This window comes from Opisthorchis viverrini (genome assembly GCF_000715545.1).
Source record: "Opisthorchis viverrini unplaced genomic scaffold opera_v5_206, whole genome shotgun sequence".
In the NCBI taxonomy this organism is placed as follows: Eukaryota; Metazoa; Platyhelminthes; class Trematoda; order Opisthorchiida; family Opisthorchiidae; genus Opisthorchis; species Opisthorchis viverrini.
In genome coordinates this window covers 591,823-606,984 of record NW_008751862.1, presented here as the reverse complement: position 1 = coordinate 606,984, position 15,162 = coordinate 591,823, and the positions used below count along the sequence as shown (strand labels likewise).

The 15,162-nt window shown below is 42.4% G+C and overlaps 1 protein-coding gene across 1 annotated transcript in view; it reads left to right on the top strand.

Annotated features, from left to right (window-relative positions):
* Positions 1–15,162, top strand: part of T265_14500 (hypothetical protein) — a gene marked incomplete at both ends in the record, with an annotated part of 29,246 nt that overhangs the window by 13,064 nt on the left and 1,020 nt on the right. The window contains 3 exons of the mRNA XM_009173933.1: positions 8,452–8,609; positions 9,840–9,907; positions 13,624–13,793. Of these exons, the coding sequence (XP_009172197.1) occupies positions 8,452–8,609; positions 9,840–9,907; positions 13,624–13,793 (396 nt within the window). The remainder of the gene's footprint in view (positions 1–8,451; positions 8,610–9,839; positions 9,908–13,623; positions 13,794–15,162) is intronic.

Sequence of the window (15,162 nt, the reverse complement as noted above, 5' to 3'; positions counted from 1 at the left end):
ATCGGCCAGTTACCGTCCAGACAATGGACCTCTGTCTGTCCATTTGTTTGGAAAGATTGCTTCAGGTTTTCCCATGACGTCATTCGCCATTTTCCACAGCCCTTTTGTCTCACGCATGGGTTTTTAGACTTGGAAAATTCGATCGTGTTTTGCTCATCATCAATTGTGTGTGTGCGTCGTCCTCATTTATTTGATCAATAATTCAGATGGCATTGGCGGAGCAGTTGTACCCAGCCTCCGCTTATCTCAAGGTGTCACAGTTATGTTTCCAAAATGAAAGACAGTGGACGAACGTAAACTATTGACTGTTTTACATGTGCTTGAGTTCACAAGTAATCTGTCAAGCAGAAGAATGCTCTTCTTTCGTCCATTAGTTTATAAGCACATAGCTTCTAATTCAAGCTTATCCTATTGTTCTTCTGCTCATTTCGTTCATGGCTAATTTTTCTTGACAAAATACTACTTCCCAGTCTGTTTAAACCAGTCATACATTTTGCATAGGTTCACTTCTTGCGACTGGATTGAACTGATATTTATTAACCCAGCATCTGATTGCAGTAATACTTTTTTATTCTTTCATGCGTCAGTGCTCCAAATGAGCCGCCGTGTTAACTAAAACTTCACTGTCAATCCAGATACGTTTTTGAATAGCCTGCTTTGCAACAAAGCAACTGAGTATTACAAAAAGCAACTACGTTTGCTCAAAAGATGGGTGAAATAACCACTACACACGATTTCTGAATATTTTTTGTAGACACGCTGTCATCCAGTTAACATAAGAACGTTGTCCTGGCAACTAAAATTAGTAAAAATATTGATTTTTACAGGTAGGCAGACGAAGTCGAGCGCTATTCTTTCTATCCTATCCAATGGCGGACTAACGATAACCGGCATTCGCTGCATTCATAGCTGACATTCTTTTCACTTAGGTCATGTTCCTTTTCGCCTCAGAGTTGATCAAGCCAATGTGGTGTAAGAGTAAACCGCCATTTAGCGGCTTTGCCCAAATTACCTTTTATTAGAGTAATTCAGGATGCGATCACTGTTTGGAGCGCAGAGTAGCAACATGAAAAATCTACAGACGTCGAATATATTGTCACACTGAACCCATGAAGTATCCTCCACTAAAAGTAGGGTCTGCTTCTTATGGAGGCATTGCTATTCGTCCCAGACTCAGCTACTCTCATTTTCGCCCTTGGTAGTACAGTACAAATTCGGGCCATGAGAGAGGTACGGTGAAACTCGTCCTGTCTCTTATGGCTATCCTGATCAGTTGCAACCAAGATCAATGGAGGAAATGATATACACCAACTCGTCCGAATGAACGAACCTAATTTATTGGGTGGCATAGGCCAGCTGAAATAAAAGGCACAAAGGGGCAGATGGTGAGATGCTTTGATCTCTGTCGATCGATTAAAGCGTTGTATGGATCCAATCCGCAGAGCTGAAGTGACATGCGATTCGCAAGTATAATCAATGCTTAATCAAACAACAACCAGATAACCTCTGGAACACAATCCAGCGAATAGTATATGTCTATCTTACATTCACAGTAAACGTTTCAACAGTCTTCCACTTGTCCAGGTTCAATTATTCTGTTGAGCTGACACTAAATGGGGAAGCACTACTAGAGTTTCGCCCTTATTGGAGCATATCAGCAGTGCTTGTTTACGCCAGACACCTGGCATGCGAGTGGAGCGTGTCGCCGGAGTTCCACCAGAAAATGCTCGACGCGAGTAAATTATCGCATCCAAATGGGCATGTGTTCAGACTGAATCAGTGTGATCGGTTTGTTAGACGCTTTGAACATATCAAGAAATCTAGCACTTTCTTGTGCACAGCTAGCTGGAAGCCATCTTTGACTGATTACACTGTATCAGGATTTCCAATGAAACTCATACTGTTCGGAAACTGGACCCCAAGGTAGTTTGAGAATGGTTGTTTATCACTACGAGCGGAGAATCTTCTGAGTTTCGGTCGTGAAAATAGGGAAAGGTCTAAAACGTCCCAATCATCATTTGAACTGCGTTATTAAACGATGTAGCAAATCCAACCTAATCATCTGCATTCCGCCACCCATCTCAGTATGGATTGAATTCTCGCTTCCTCGACACCTGCATTCCCACGTTGTCCCTACCGTCGGTTTTCCGCATACTCATTATGTCCACTTAAATGCGGTCTCGCATACTCTTGTGCGTATAAGCAATGTTGACCCACGATGAGCGCGGGCACAGAGGACATTTTTCAGGGCTGACACGAGGTCACCATCTCAATGTATGTTTGATATTTTGACTACCTACTGATAGGGTATAAGTAGTCAAGAACCCTTGGGCTATAGCAACCAGCCTAGTTGGCGTGAATTGCAACCTCTATCCTTATGTAACTCGCTAATCATTCTGGACAGCTGTCGAATGCTGGAACTGAACTACAATTATCAGCCCAAACGCGTTTCCTTCACACTTACGGTCTGACGTCAAGCACTCGAGCGCGCTTATCTGCTGCTAACTGGGCGGTCAAATAAAGACCATTTACGTCACTCGCTACTGACAAAACAAAATTGGTGTAGCCGGGAGCTCGGTGAAGTAGTGCAGGCATGGCTATGCCGGCCACACGTTTGGGAACTGCATCCAAGTGCAATTCGCTCGCGACCCAGATAGAGTGTTCTTCCCATGTTCACACACATTAGTGACTCAAATTACTCCCAGAATCGCGCTGGTCGAATGCAGATTCACCTAATCGAGGATGTTTTTCTGAGCTCGGTCGATAAAGCGTACTTTAGGCAGGCTTCAGCATAGATAGCACGGATGACAACCAAAGTTCTCCAGTTTTCAATGTGGCTGTACTTGGATGATAAATACCACGGAAATTGACGCTGGAGGCGTGCTTCGACGTCTGACTTAAGCCATGTAGCATGTTTGGTGAGGTTGCTTTGATTATTTCTAGTTTTATTGGATCATCGACGCCTTGTTTTGTTTCCACACCTCGTATTCTGCAGTGGAAGTTGAGTTAGACAATAACGTGCTTGAGGCCTGTAGAATTAGTGATGATATCATCCGCATACTTTTGTCGGTATACGCATCATCCATGTAAACCCCTAAATTCATGTACTTTTATTCACAGAATACACCCTTTCATCACATAAAGCGGTAATTTAGATAAGAGGTGACCGTCCTTACATGAAGTTAGCTGCAAATAAATGCCCATATACACCAGCTCTGTATTCGATTGGAGTGCATAGGGAATAATTTCAGTGTTCCAGGAAGAAGGCGGAAAATAACGGCTAATAACCATGAAAATGAGAGTTTTACCAACCGATTCACCAAACAGATGTCTCAAAAGAGTTAGTGAACCTGAGTTAAGGTGGTGAAAACCCTCGGGATAATACTTAACCGATCAGTTTGAAAGAGACTTTCTGGCTCGATTATGACCGCATATAGCTTTTTTTCATTTGATGCACAAGAAAAATCCTGTGTAAATTGTGGACGCCTCTGATGGTTAGCCAAGAACTGTCACCTAATAAATCCATTGTGGCAATATTCCTTGTACCTGGGGCGTATTAACTGATATTTGCGGCTGAATGTTGCTGATTAAAATCTCAAGTTGTTCCCAACTGTTTGCTACGACACTGACTGATGTTGCACTAGGGTATAGATACAAATAGGAGAGACAACTCGCAGGATTTTGAGGCTGGGTTCAGCCAAACACCAGGGCCGAAGGTATACACTTTAACGGAACAAGTCGCACACCAGAGGATCAATTCACTGGTCCAAATATTTATAATGTTTTTTGTGAAGCAATATCTGATGAATCGAATGCTCCCGCTGGTCCCTATTTCAGAGTGTCAATCACCGGAATAGACAAAAACATTTTTTGATGGCTTGGATAAGTGAACCTCTTGCCGCCGACGTCCTCAGTTCTCCAGCCAGAGCCTTTGTTGTATTCCTGATCATCCCATATGATGGTTACACTTCTCTAGTCTCATCCGTCCGGAAATGTGTTGACAGTAATGAAGTACCTAGTTAATTACCAGTCTTACACGATTACGAACATACCACAGACTTTTCCCGAGCGATTCGGTGAATCGCTTTTTCCATTTGCGATCCATATACCGCGAAATACTGACGTAGGGAGAAGAGACGCGGTTTGACAATATTTCATAATAGGACTCTTCTTAGATGCACATCGACAGCGGTGAGTCATGTCGGGCGGTTTTTGTAAATGGCGAAACACCATTTCCTCACATTATCCTCTTTTTCCCCCTGCTCAGCCTGGAGGTATGTTACTCGAAATTAGCAGCGATTTAATGTGAAAATGATACCGAAGGCAGTCCGTCCCTTATACAGGCAAATAATTCGAAAGCCAGGTGGTGAATTTTCACGGATTTTCAAATTATATAGGCAGAAATAGTGAAATGTAGCTTGTTTGTATTCTGTACCAACTGAGTACCTACAATGGGAGGAACTGGTTATATTTGTATAGTTTTATTCCCAACGCGCGCAAATTTATTCACTTTAAACGTTTGAAACGACTGTCCAATCATTTTTGTCCCGAAACTTTGATCTGATCTTAACCCACTTTGAATTTTTCGCAAGGTTTTCTACAAATGTTTCTTTTAAGTCTGTAAGTTTGTGATAAGAAGTTTATGATATTTGTGATATTTGGGCGCCAAAATTAACAAATGAAGATGAATATCTACAGAGGTGTGGTCAGATCCAAGAGCACCCAACCACACGGGCCTTTACGTCCTTTTGAGGCGCAGCAGATTAAGCGCCGACTGGGTGATTTCTTGGTTAAGCGCTTTGGACTGTTTATCACAGTAGTATACAAGACACCTCTGAGCAGTCCACTACCGGTTAAAGGAGGAAAGTCTTTCGTTGAATGGTTACGAGACAGTAGATACGAAAGTCAATATTTCGTATGCACTTGGTTTTCAAAAGTTGAAAATTCTCACGCGTCCTCTTGGACTTTTATGGATATTCATTTACTATTATACCATAGTAAAAGAACACTACAAAGCGGCTTGACAATTTGACTAATAAACTCCACCTCCAGCTGCGGGGACGCAGCTTGGATACCAGACTACTCGTATGCCTCATCAGCAATATACACAGCTAGACAGGTGGGTAAAGGCTTACTCCCACCACACCAAAACCCGGGCAAACGCCGCACACTGGAACATCTTGATCAAACTGTATCATTATACACATTATACACTGAGCTTTGAATAAACATATTCACTGGGACTATCAATGTTCGAGGTTTGAGGTGCAAAACTGCAGGTGAACAATGACACTAAGCTTACAACATGCTTGTACAATCTGCGATCGCAGAGAAGTGAAAACTGGTTGTCGACAAACAGGTTTTCTGAAAAAAGATCATATCATACCTGACTGGCGTACTCTATGCTGAATTTGCCAAAAATCATATCAACCAGCGGATATATTTTACAGTCATTGCGAGTTGCCTGAAAGCTGCTTAGTGCCAAATGTTCTTGAAGAGTAACTAAGTGTAAAATACTAAAATAAATCTGCTCTTTCGTGTTATGTATGCTATCTTTTTCTGGAGGACAGAACAGCCTAGATAGTTTTAAAAGTTTGTCCTCAACTTGGGCCCACCGAAGCAGTTAACTTGATATAACGACACAAAGATTTTTCCCGCCTTTGCGGTCTTGTTAACTTGACATCTTTTGATATGGGCAACCTGTGTTTCAAGCGTTCATCGTTTCGCCGTATGGACGCATTTACTACACTGAATTGGGTTTATACCCAGTCCAAAAGGAGTCTGAAAGCCTTTGCACACCAGTGTTGAGACTACGGTGGTTGATCAAACACTGAACTATTCTCTGCAAGAAAGTGATGGTAAGCCTCGAACGGACTAGTTTATTGCAAACTATCCATGTAAACCGCACTAAAGTACAATCAGTATAGTCAGGTCATGCTCCTGGACATGCAATCACTGAACACGCCACTTACAATCCAGGGGAGTTGTACTAGTTCTGAGTGTAGTGTGACAGTACCGGAATCTCTAAGACCCGGGTCGCGTTTTCTAAGTTGAGATACCTATGGCGTCAAAGTGGTGTATCCCTGAATCTCAATAGACTTGTATATCAAGCTATAGTGAGGGCTGTTTCGTTGTATGGCTGTGAGACGTGGCCTGTTCAAGCAGCCGAAATGAGACGTTTTCATGTGTTCGACAATCGTTGTCTCAGAACCATAACTCGTGTGGACTGGTGTCGACGAACCCGTGACGAGGCAATTAGAAAGCGAGTTTTCGGTTGTGCAACGGCTACCTTCATTGAAGAGTGTGACCATCATCATAAGCTGCGTTGTTTTGGACGTGTGTTGCGTATTATAAACCACCGTTTGCCGAAGAGAGTGCTACTTTTCATGCCAAATCAGAGTGGCCAAACCATGACATGGCAGAAAGGTATGAAGGATATTAAGAAACGTTCGAGTCCTGTTGATGCTACTCGTTTTCTAGGATGAGGACCGCGTGATCCCCACTGCGCTTGGTTAGAGACGCTGAAAGATATGGCTGCCAACCGACGTCAGTGCTGTTCGTATTGTTAGTTCCTATTCAGATCGCCTGAATGACTGTCTAGAGGTGTAGCCACCTCGGAATGATTGTAGTAAGGTAGCACTTAATTGTTTCCCCGTCCATCTTTATTTTTTCTTCACAAATAGGCTTACAAACAAATCATGATTGTACGGCAGCGAAGCATTATTATTGAACACTGGTATCTTGCTATCGATGATGATGTTAGTCAGTTCTAAGAGTTACTGTCGTTGATAGAGTTGAGCTGGTGACTGGCACATTTACATCATATTGGTAATACGGAATGAGTGCGAGCATAGTGAACGGCCGACTGCGAAATTCAAGATAGTGAGAGAGATAGAGAGCGAAGCTGGGACGCAGCCGTCTATGCGATCTACCAGATACATTGCTCAGTAGGTGGACCCGCAAGCGGTTTTGGATTATGTTTAAGTTATTCGAAAATGTAAGCAGCCCGTGCAACAATATTCAAATTGTGCTCCGTTATGAGTCATCATTATGTTGCACACAATGACGCCGAAGTTGCACGTGAATTCCTTAGGTTACACCAAAACTCATACCGGCTGGATCACAATGACCACAAAAAGCTGGGAGTAAGCCCTTTACGCCTAATCTGATTCCTAAGTCAATTCAGAATTGGGGCTGCTCGTTCCTGTTCGACTGTTCCTCTTGGTCACAGTCGAGTCATCATGATGTGGAGGTTCCTCAAATTTTCCAGGGCCGAAGAGCCAACGACCATTTTTGAAACCGCTTTTATTTTTTAACCATCGCGCATCCATTACATCTTTTGTGTGTAGATATTAGCTAGGAACTAACTACTAGCCGCCTAAAACTGTCCACAACATCCTTATCTTCCGCCCATTTTGTGCCTCAAAGGTCAAATCGGTCTTCTAGTCGGTACGAAGCCATTCATTCATATTTTATCTTGCAGCAGACATACAACTGTGGGTGTCGATCTGATTTTCGTACGAGAATGAAGTGGATTTGTAAACTACTTCACAATCGATAGGTGGACAAGTATGTGTTTGCTTAATCTTAATCCTCGGTCCGGTGCTTCGCCATAGATCTCGCTGGTGGGTTTTGCTGGAGGTTGCACTCCACTGACGGAGCCATGTGTGGTTAGTACGATAAAGCCAGGCATCTTCATGTCCATATTTCTACCAGCGTGTGCATTTTAGTGACACATTCATACCGAAATGACTTAAAACAAATGGCAAAGGGACGAAATTTGCATGAGTGTCTCTTTAAGCATTCGAAGTATAGACGAGATGAGCGCAAGGACGAAATGGGGAAGGAGTTAGTGTTGCTTTTCAGCTATTGTTTTTGGGTTGGATTTTCACTTAGCTAGAACGCACGAATGTATGCAGATATGCGGTTACGTGATAACGTAAACTCTCTCAGTCATGTGACTTAAAACTTTTCAAATAACATTTGCTGTTATTTTCACTTAATCGATACAATAGCTAATTATCACTATTCGGCAATCAACACTTGTGTGTCTATGTCGTGGATAACCTTATGAAACTGGAACTGGGAAAGTCTTTTTTGAAACTCCTGGTGAGGTCAATCAGTTAACATGAATGAAAAAAAACGTTGCTGAACAAAAGGTGACAGGAAACTCGCCGAAATAAAGTAAAGTATTTTGTTCACTTGCTTCACTTCAGTTTGTCCTCTAGGGTGCAAATGCCGGTTTTGGGATGATACATCGTGACATTGGTGCTATCATTTAAATATGAAAAGTCAGATGAAGTATGTGCCAGCTTCCTCTTTTTATAGTGGAAAATTCACACAAATGTGAGTTGCTCAGGTCAAATCGGCTACTTGGAAAATTTGCTTTTTTAAATACTGTTTTCCTGCCGTCCCACTGATGATAATCTAACAAAGATTTTCACGTCTTAGGAACTCCCAGTTTCCATAGGAAAACTAACCCGATTGGTCAAACTCAATTTGGAATTCAATCACATCACTCATTTGCCAAAGAGTATTGGGGAATTGGAAAATCTTCGAGTGTTAAATTTGGATGCGAACCGCCTCACCAGAATTCCTTGCGCAATCGGGTGAGTTTACTTGGATGCTGATATTTTTTCAAGTCACAATCACCCGCCGTAACAGTGAGAACTTCGAGGCGTCGCAAAGCTAAGTTCAGCGTGCGACAGTCTCGACCACTTCGAACTGATGGATTCCACCCTTTGAGCCAGTCTATGCTGAGAATTGGACAAGCAAAATACAGCTTTTTCAGTTTTATGGAGAATATCATCACAGCACATCTAAAAAAATCTCTAGGTCAATGTGAACCTGCCATCTGCTCGTTGGTAGCTGATTACGTTGCCTTTCGGTCATGAGTGGTTGATCAGGAATGCGATTGACTAGCGCTTAAACAAGATATGGTCCTACCATCGTGAATGAAATACATTGATAGATCCTAGCAACTGAACACCCTGCAAGCATGACCATTAAAAAAAGAATAATCTTTCCTTGAAATAAGCGACCTTTTGGGTGCTAAGGTATATCTAATTGATCATTCTAAAGTGTAACTCCATTACTCGGGACTTTGCGTCATCGGTATTAGTAGGTGTCTTGGTGTTTCGTATTGGCGATGGTTTTTGCCCATTGCTCTCTGTTCTCGCAGCGATTCTCAATGATTACTTCCATCAGTTAACTACAACGGGGGCAAAATTTTCTTTGACTTTTGTGTGCTGTTCCTTTAAAATGCGTCAGTTTCCCCAAGGAATCAAGTTTTTCATGCATGCCCCTTCTGTTACGTCCTATGACGAACCTAACTTAGAAGAGCTGGAAGGTTGTGTTACTGCTTCGCTTTATTATTCTACAGCTGATTTTGTCAGAACGATCAAGTGACGCCATGATGTTTGCATAAAGGATGTTTTCTCATTCAGAAGAAACTGAATCCTTTAATAATATTGAGGAGTCGATGGCAAGTTCTTGTGTAGTTTCATTTTAAAAGATCTGATCACGGATCTGATAAAATTCGTTTAAACTCTGTCCATCCGACGTGGTAGTAGGCTGGTCATTAAAGAGGTTCAGTGGTGAGTATGAAGAAATGTCCGCATTAAAAATAACCTGAACTTTGGACCATTCGGCAAGCCATTTTAAACAGTCTCTACCACATTACCCACACTTAACTCTGTCATCTGTACAAACTTCATAGGACGGTGGTTTTTATCCTACAAAAAGTTAGGCAGATTTAGGTTCCGGGGCTGCTCTTCTATATGTTTGGGCCTTCCGTCTGGCTGCCTATTCCAACCCTCCTAGTTTTCGTTATCTTTTAGAAATCTGCACAACCTCACGAGCCTCAAGCTAGAAGATAATATGATTCAACGTCTTCCAACGCAGATAGGTGAGTTTGTTTGTTTATTTCATATTTTCTAATTTATCAAGCCACTCGAAGTGATTATCTCTGAGGTTTCTGTAGCAAAAATTTTGATGCCTCAAATTATGACGCAAAAATATCGTCTGATCAACCGTAACAAATTTTCAGTTCCCATTCAGGTGCTTTTCGGTTTGAGGTTTGAGGTCGGCTTTGATACTTGTTACGTACCGTAAACTTTAACTACTCTCTCAGTTGAAACAACGTATGACGTGTTTACCTTGGGGTTCTCAGTTCTGAAGGTTCGCTGAAGATTCCCTTGAATGAGTGTTGTCCAATCGAGATGACCCACAATCAAGAGCACTGTAGTCTGATTAAATGACTGCACAATCTTTTGAAGACCGTCACCAACTCCTAACAAAGACCACCTCAGATCTTCACAGGTTTGAATACCCTGTCGATATTGACAAGAAGGAAGAACTTGCGGAAAAGGTTTCACGTGAGCTGTGCTCCAATAAGTGACCACATACCGCCTTGGTTTGTTCTCGATGTGGCTGGGAAGCCGGGAATATAATTTTTGTTTCAATGGCACGTAACTATTTAGATTGTTTTCTGAATATCAAATGATGGGAGCGAGGTAGAGTTTCCTCTCTAGATGGGTCCTCATAAAGCAATGAACTCGCTAAAAATGTCCCACTTCAAAAGATGGCGTTCACTGATCCTGTTTTCTCTAGTATGCGATGAGAGTATTCAGAAATAGTGAATAAGCCGTGGGACCTCAGGTCACCAAACGAAGTGAAATATCTAGGATATCCACACAAACTTGTCATTCGCCAGGAGCTAGAATCGCGTTCTATATACGTAGAAATCCTACTGAGTGCAGTGTTTTCGAAAGAATTATTGCCCAGGATTTCACAATGCAGCAAATTTCGGTGATATCACCACTCCATTTAAAAAGATTCCCTTTCGGTGAGGCCTCTTCCAAAAAAGCTGGACATGAATGGCCAGTTTTTGGAGCCTCACGCAGACTGGAGGAACGAATATCTTCATAACATTGCTGATGTACTGCAGTGTTATTAAAAAATGACGCATGAGAATGACCACCTACCTTTATGTGAGATAAAGCTTTCTCCGACAGAAGACACCTCTGAACTAGGACCACCTGTGTCGGTCCTCTTTTCGCTTCCTGTAATCTACGAACACTGAAAGTTAAACTTTTTGGGGGGACCATCCACAAGCACACTAATTGAGACCTTTTAAAGCACGTTAGCACATCAAGACCCATATGCTAGAATCGACGATTACTCAGACCAATCAATCAGTACTTTCTTACTTGAAATTAAGGCTGTTTAGTTATTTAATTTCGGAGTCAATTACATGTACATGTAGTTTCTGTCGTGTCGCTACCATCCTTAGCATTGTTGAGCTTGTGCATTCGCTGGCACCCTGTGTTTCATTCCCCTCACCGAGTCCGAAACGCTGAGCAGACTTGGAAATGATCAGAGTAATCAGTTTTGATTGTGGGCAAACAAGTTTATTGCTGCTCGGATCACTTGGAATATGTTTGTGTTGAACACCTGTACGCGTGCACGTAAAACTGGTGCAGCGACCAAGGTACCCACTTGTGCACATTCATACAAACGCTTAGGCAGACAATAGCACAACATTTCTAAATTCCTGATGAAAATATGTTTTGCAACCACCCGGAGGTTTCTTGTTTAATAGCTCACATTATTTCTGGCTGATCTCTTAGTGTACCGGTTTGCTGTGCCAGTGCACTAGAGTGTTCGATTCTCGGCTTTGAAGAATATAGTTTTTTCGGGAAAGTGTTTTTTTGCAATTCCTTAGATCTTCGTTATTCCATTTATCCTACTGAATTTTAATTATAACTGTGATTATGTTGATAATCACAGTTGCATATTGGTACCTTTACTACGAAAGCAAACAGATCATCATAAACGTTGTCCCTCAGTCAAGAAAACCCCTTTATCATGGGGGAAATTGGAAACGATCATAATATCACGCCTCTAAGCAGTATATTATCTTATGCGATAGTGGATATAGTTACTTTCCTTCTTCTCCTAATGGAGTCGATCGGAAATGATCTTTACTCAGTGGGCGTTTACTCTCTAGGTGCACTTTAAGGGACCCACTGAAGGATGTCTTTTTCTGAAAGAGAGCTGTTGTCGAATCACCCTCACACATTTGTGTAACAAATCTGTGGGGGAATTTGACCGATTCGGAGTAGTTAAGTGGTTCACGATTTCTGTGAAGCGCGTGAATAGCTATTAAAATATGTGTGGTACACTTACTGCCTACTGAACTATTTGAGCAAGGATATGTGCTTAGTTACGTATGAAGTCCAGAAGTCCTGTTCAAGCCATGCAGGGTTGCAAGCCCTCATGAACCCTCGACTGCTGCTAGTATAGTCTTGTGCCCCCTAAGGTGAATTTTCAGCGCGCAAGCTTACGACCGCGCCGATGTAGATAATGAAAATAGTCCAATAAAGGGCAACAGGACTTCAGCAAGTACGAGTCCCGGCGCGCACAATTTGTTCATGTGACGGGCGCACGACATGAGGGTATTTTTATTAAGTGGTTGAAGAGAAACTGGCTAATGTCGGCGAGAATAAATTTGACAAAGTCGTAACAAGCGGCAAGATGTCTGCTTCCAACGAACTCAACCGTGGCATTCCCTGAGATTCCACTCTGCCTGGAATGGTGTTTTCACAACGCTGCTTTTAGACAGTAATCTTCCTCACGTAGTCCCGGGAAAGAGATAAAGTAACCATGAGCACCGTAGGGGTGAGATGAAGCTCTGTCAAATGTGACTAAGATTGAAGGAAACAGAAAGGTTTATCAGTCTAAAAGTACAAGTAGTTAGACACTGAACTCGACAAAAGACTGTTTAGGTGCAAGAGACCAGTTGGGATTGTGCACTGCAGCCACACAGTTCACTGTAGAAGACATTGGTAAAGGAACACTGAAAACAGCAAAAGGATGAAATTACTGTGTAGGTCATTTAACGCTAGATGCATAATGGTTTGAAAGATAACATGTTGATGCTGAAGTGATCCCCTTCCTTGACCCGTCTCGATTCCGGCTTGTGAGCTTTGTTGATCTGACTCCAAGTTGTTCCTTGCTTTTTGGCTTGTGAACTCAACATTCCGGTAGGTGGCGGGTAGGCCTGACACGATGGAAGCTAGAAGGCTACAACGTTCATCCTTCATCAGACATGCTTCAGGGCCCGGCGTACCTTACAGTAGGCTTTCCTGCACAGACATGGACCGCAGTAAATAGGTTGACTTTCATTTCGACTGGTCTCCAACACTCCCCGACCTATGAAACTTTATCTTTTTTTAGGTACACTCTCTCCTCCATTCTGTTTTAGTAGTGTAGTAGCGCACCTGCTATTTGATGAGGGTGGTCCAAATAGGCCAACCATGATTGAAACAGAAGTCGAAGTATTCAAGCGATTTCGATGCACTAAGGATCAAATTCACAGAAGCCGGAAAAATCGATGGTGAAGCTCATATTCTTTATCATTTTAACGTTATCTAGTGATGGGGTGTCTTCTTTCCACATTGTGTTTGCTATCAAACACCGGTTATGTCTGCCTTTCATTCTAGTTTGAGCATCCGAATGCATGATGCCTGTTGACCTCTACATTGCTTGCTGGATGAAGACAACCTTTTTATACTGACTGCGTCCGTTTGAAGCACTAATGATCGCAGTTCTTATTTTCAGGCGACTTGAAGCAACTAACTCGTTTGTGCCTGAAAAACAACAAACCTTTGGACCAACTGCCCGTCGAATTGGCTGCACTACCGCTTCTTTCCTTTTTGAGTCTAGAAGGCTGCAATTTACGACAAATTCCAGGAGATATAGTGCAAGCCGGAGCTGGGGCAGTTATTAAAGTGAGTGGTCCAATCATTGGTTCTAGTGAAAGGTTCTGATGCGGGAAAGCGTACGAAAAATTCTGTTGAGTTTCATTTGATTCTCAAATTAGTAAGACCATAGCTTACGCTTTCGTGTGTAACTCTAACTGTGTGTGTAATATTTCTGAAAAGTAGCCAGCATACAGTATTCCATATGGGGACTCGAAGTTGGGATAACGGAGAAAGTTCAATGGTTTTGGTCGTGCACTCGTTTTTTTCCCGGATCTTTCACACTAACCTATGTGAAGGACTCCCATTTGGGCCCCCTCTTATAATCAGTTTTTAAACTTTGCAATTTTCCCACTGATATAAAAGAAAAACGAAACTATCCCCTCCAGAAAAGGGCTGAGCACTACTCTAGCAAGACGCGTTTTAATATTTCCAGTGTACACTACTTAAGACGGCTCTGCGTTTTATGATTACGTTCATTGTGTTGTCGTGAGTTTAATTTAAGGAGTATCAGGAGATAGGATCCCCTTGCCCTCTGTATCCTCTGTCTGTACAGGGCAAAACTGCACGCTTGAGTGAGGTAACGGGCCGTAGTGCCACTTGCGAAGCACATCACAATTGGAAGATAGCTTCGGCGTACAATGGCCTGATTTCAGAATCAGGATCCTATCTTGACACACAACCAGTTCGTTCCTTCCCATCATTAGCGAATACACGCAACTAGACACCTGTTTATGTTGCCGATATCACGTGACCCTTCATGATTGTACTGCTACAAACTTCAAGCTCGCACTCGCAGCTATACCAGATTTGTCTAACTAACCTTAAACGAAACGGATAGTTTGGTTGGTATAGTTCAGGATGTGTTTGGGTAGGGGTGAAATCGGGCCCACAGTGGCGTATCAGGTGGTCAGGCCACAACCAATGACGATAATGAGTGATATAGTACATCAGTAAATCAAGGTATTACACCGGTTAGTGAGTACGACACAACTCTTCAACATCCTCTGTTGTGTGCGCTTGAACACTGTGCAAACTTCTATTCTGTCGTGTGAATTTATTCATATATGTAACAAGCAGTCAACTTTCTTCACCATTCAGCATCACCTGTTTCGACATGACTGTAACTTAAATCAAGAATAGATATTGTCTACCAGCCATGGCGGTGGCGAAACCGTTCTGCTTTGATATTCGCATTTACTTCACGGTGCAGTGATCGTGGCTCCGATAAGTGAGGATTGCAGTTATCCGACAACTTCCAACACGAATCTGGTTCCCGTTTCACTGGAAAGTAAGACGGATTTCACTTAGATATACACTGTGTTATGCCTATGCGGATGGGTCGATCGCACTGGTTCATTCATTACTGATGAGTGCGTTGCATTCATCCGCTCACTGA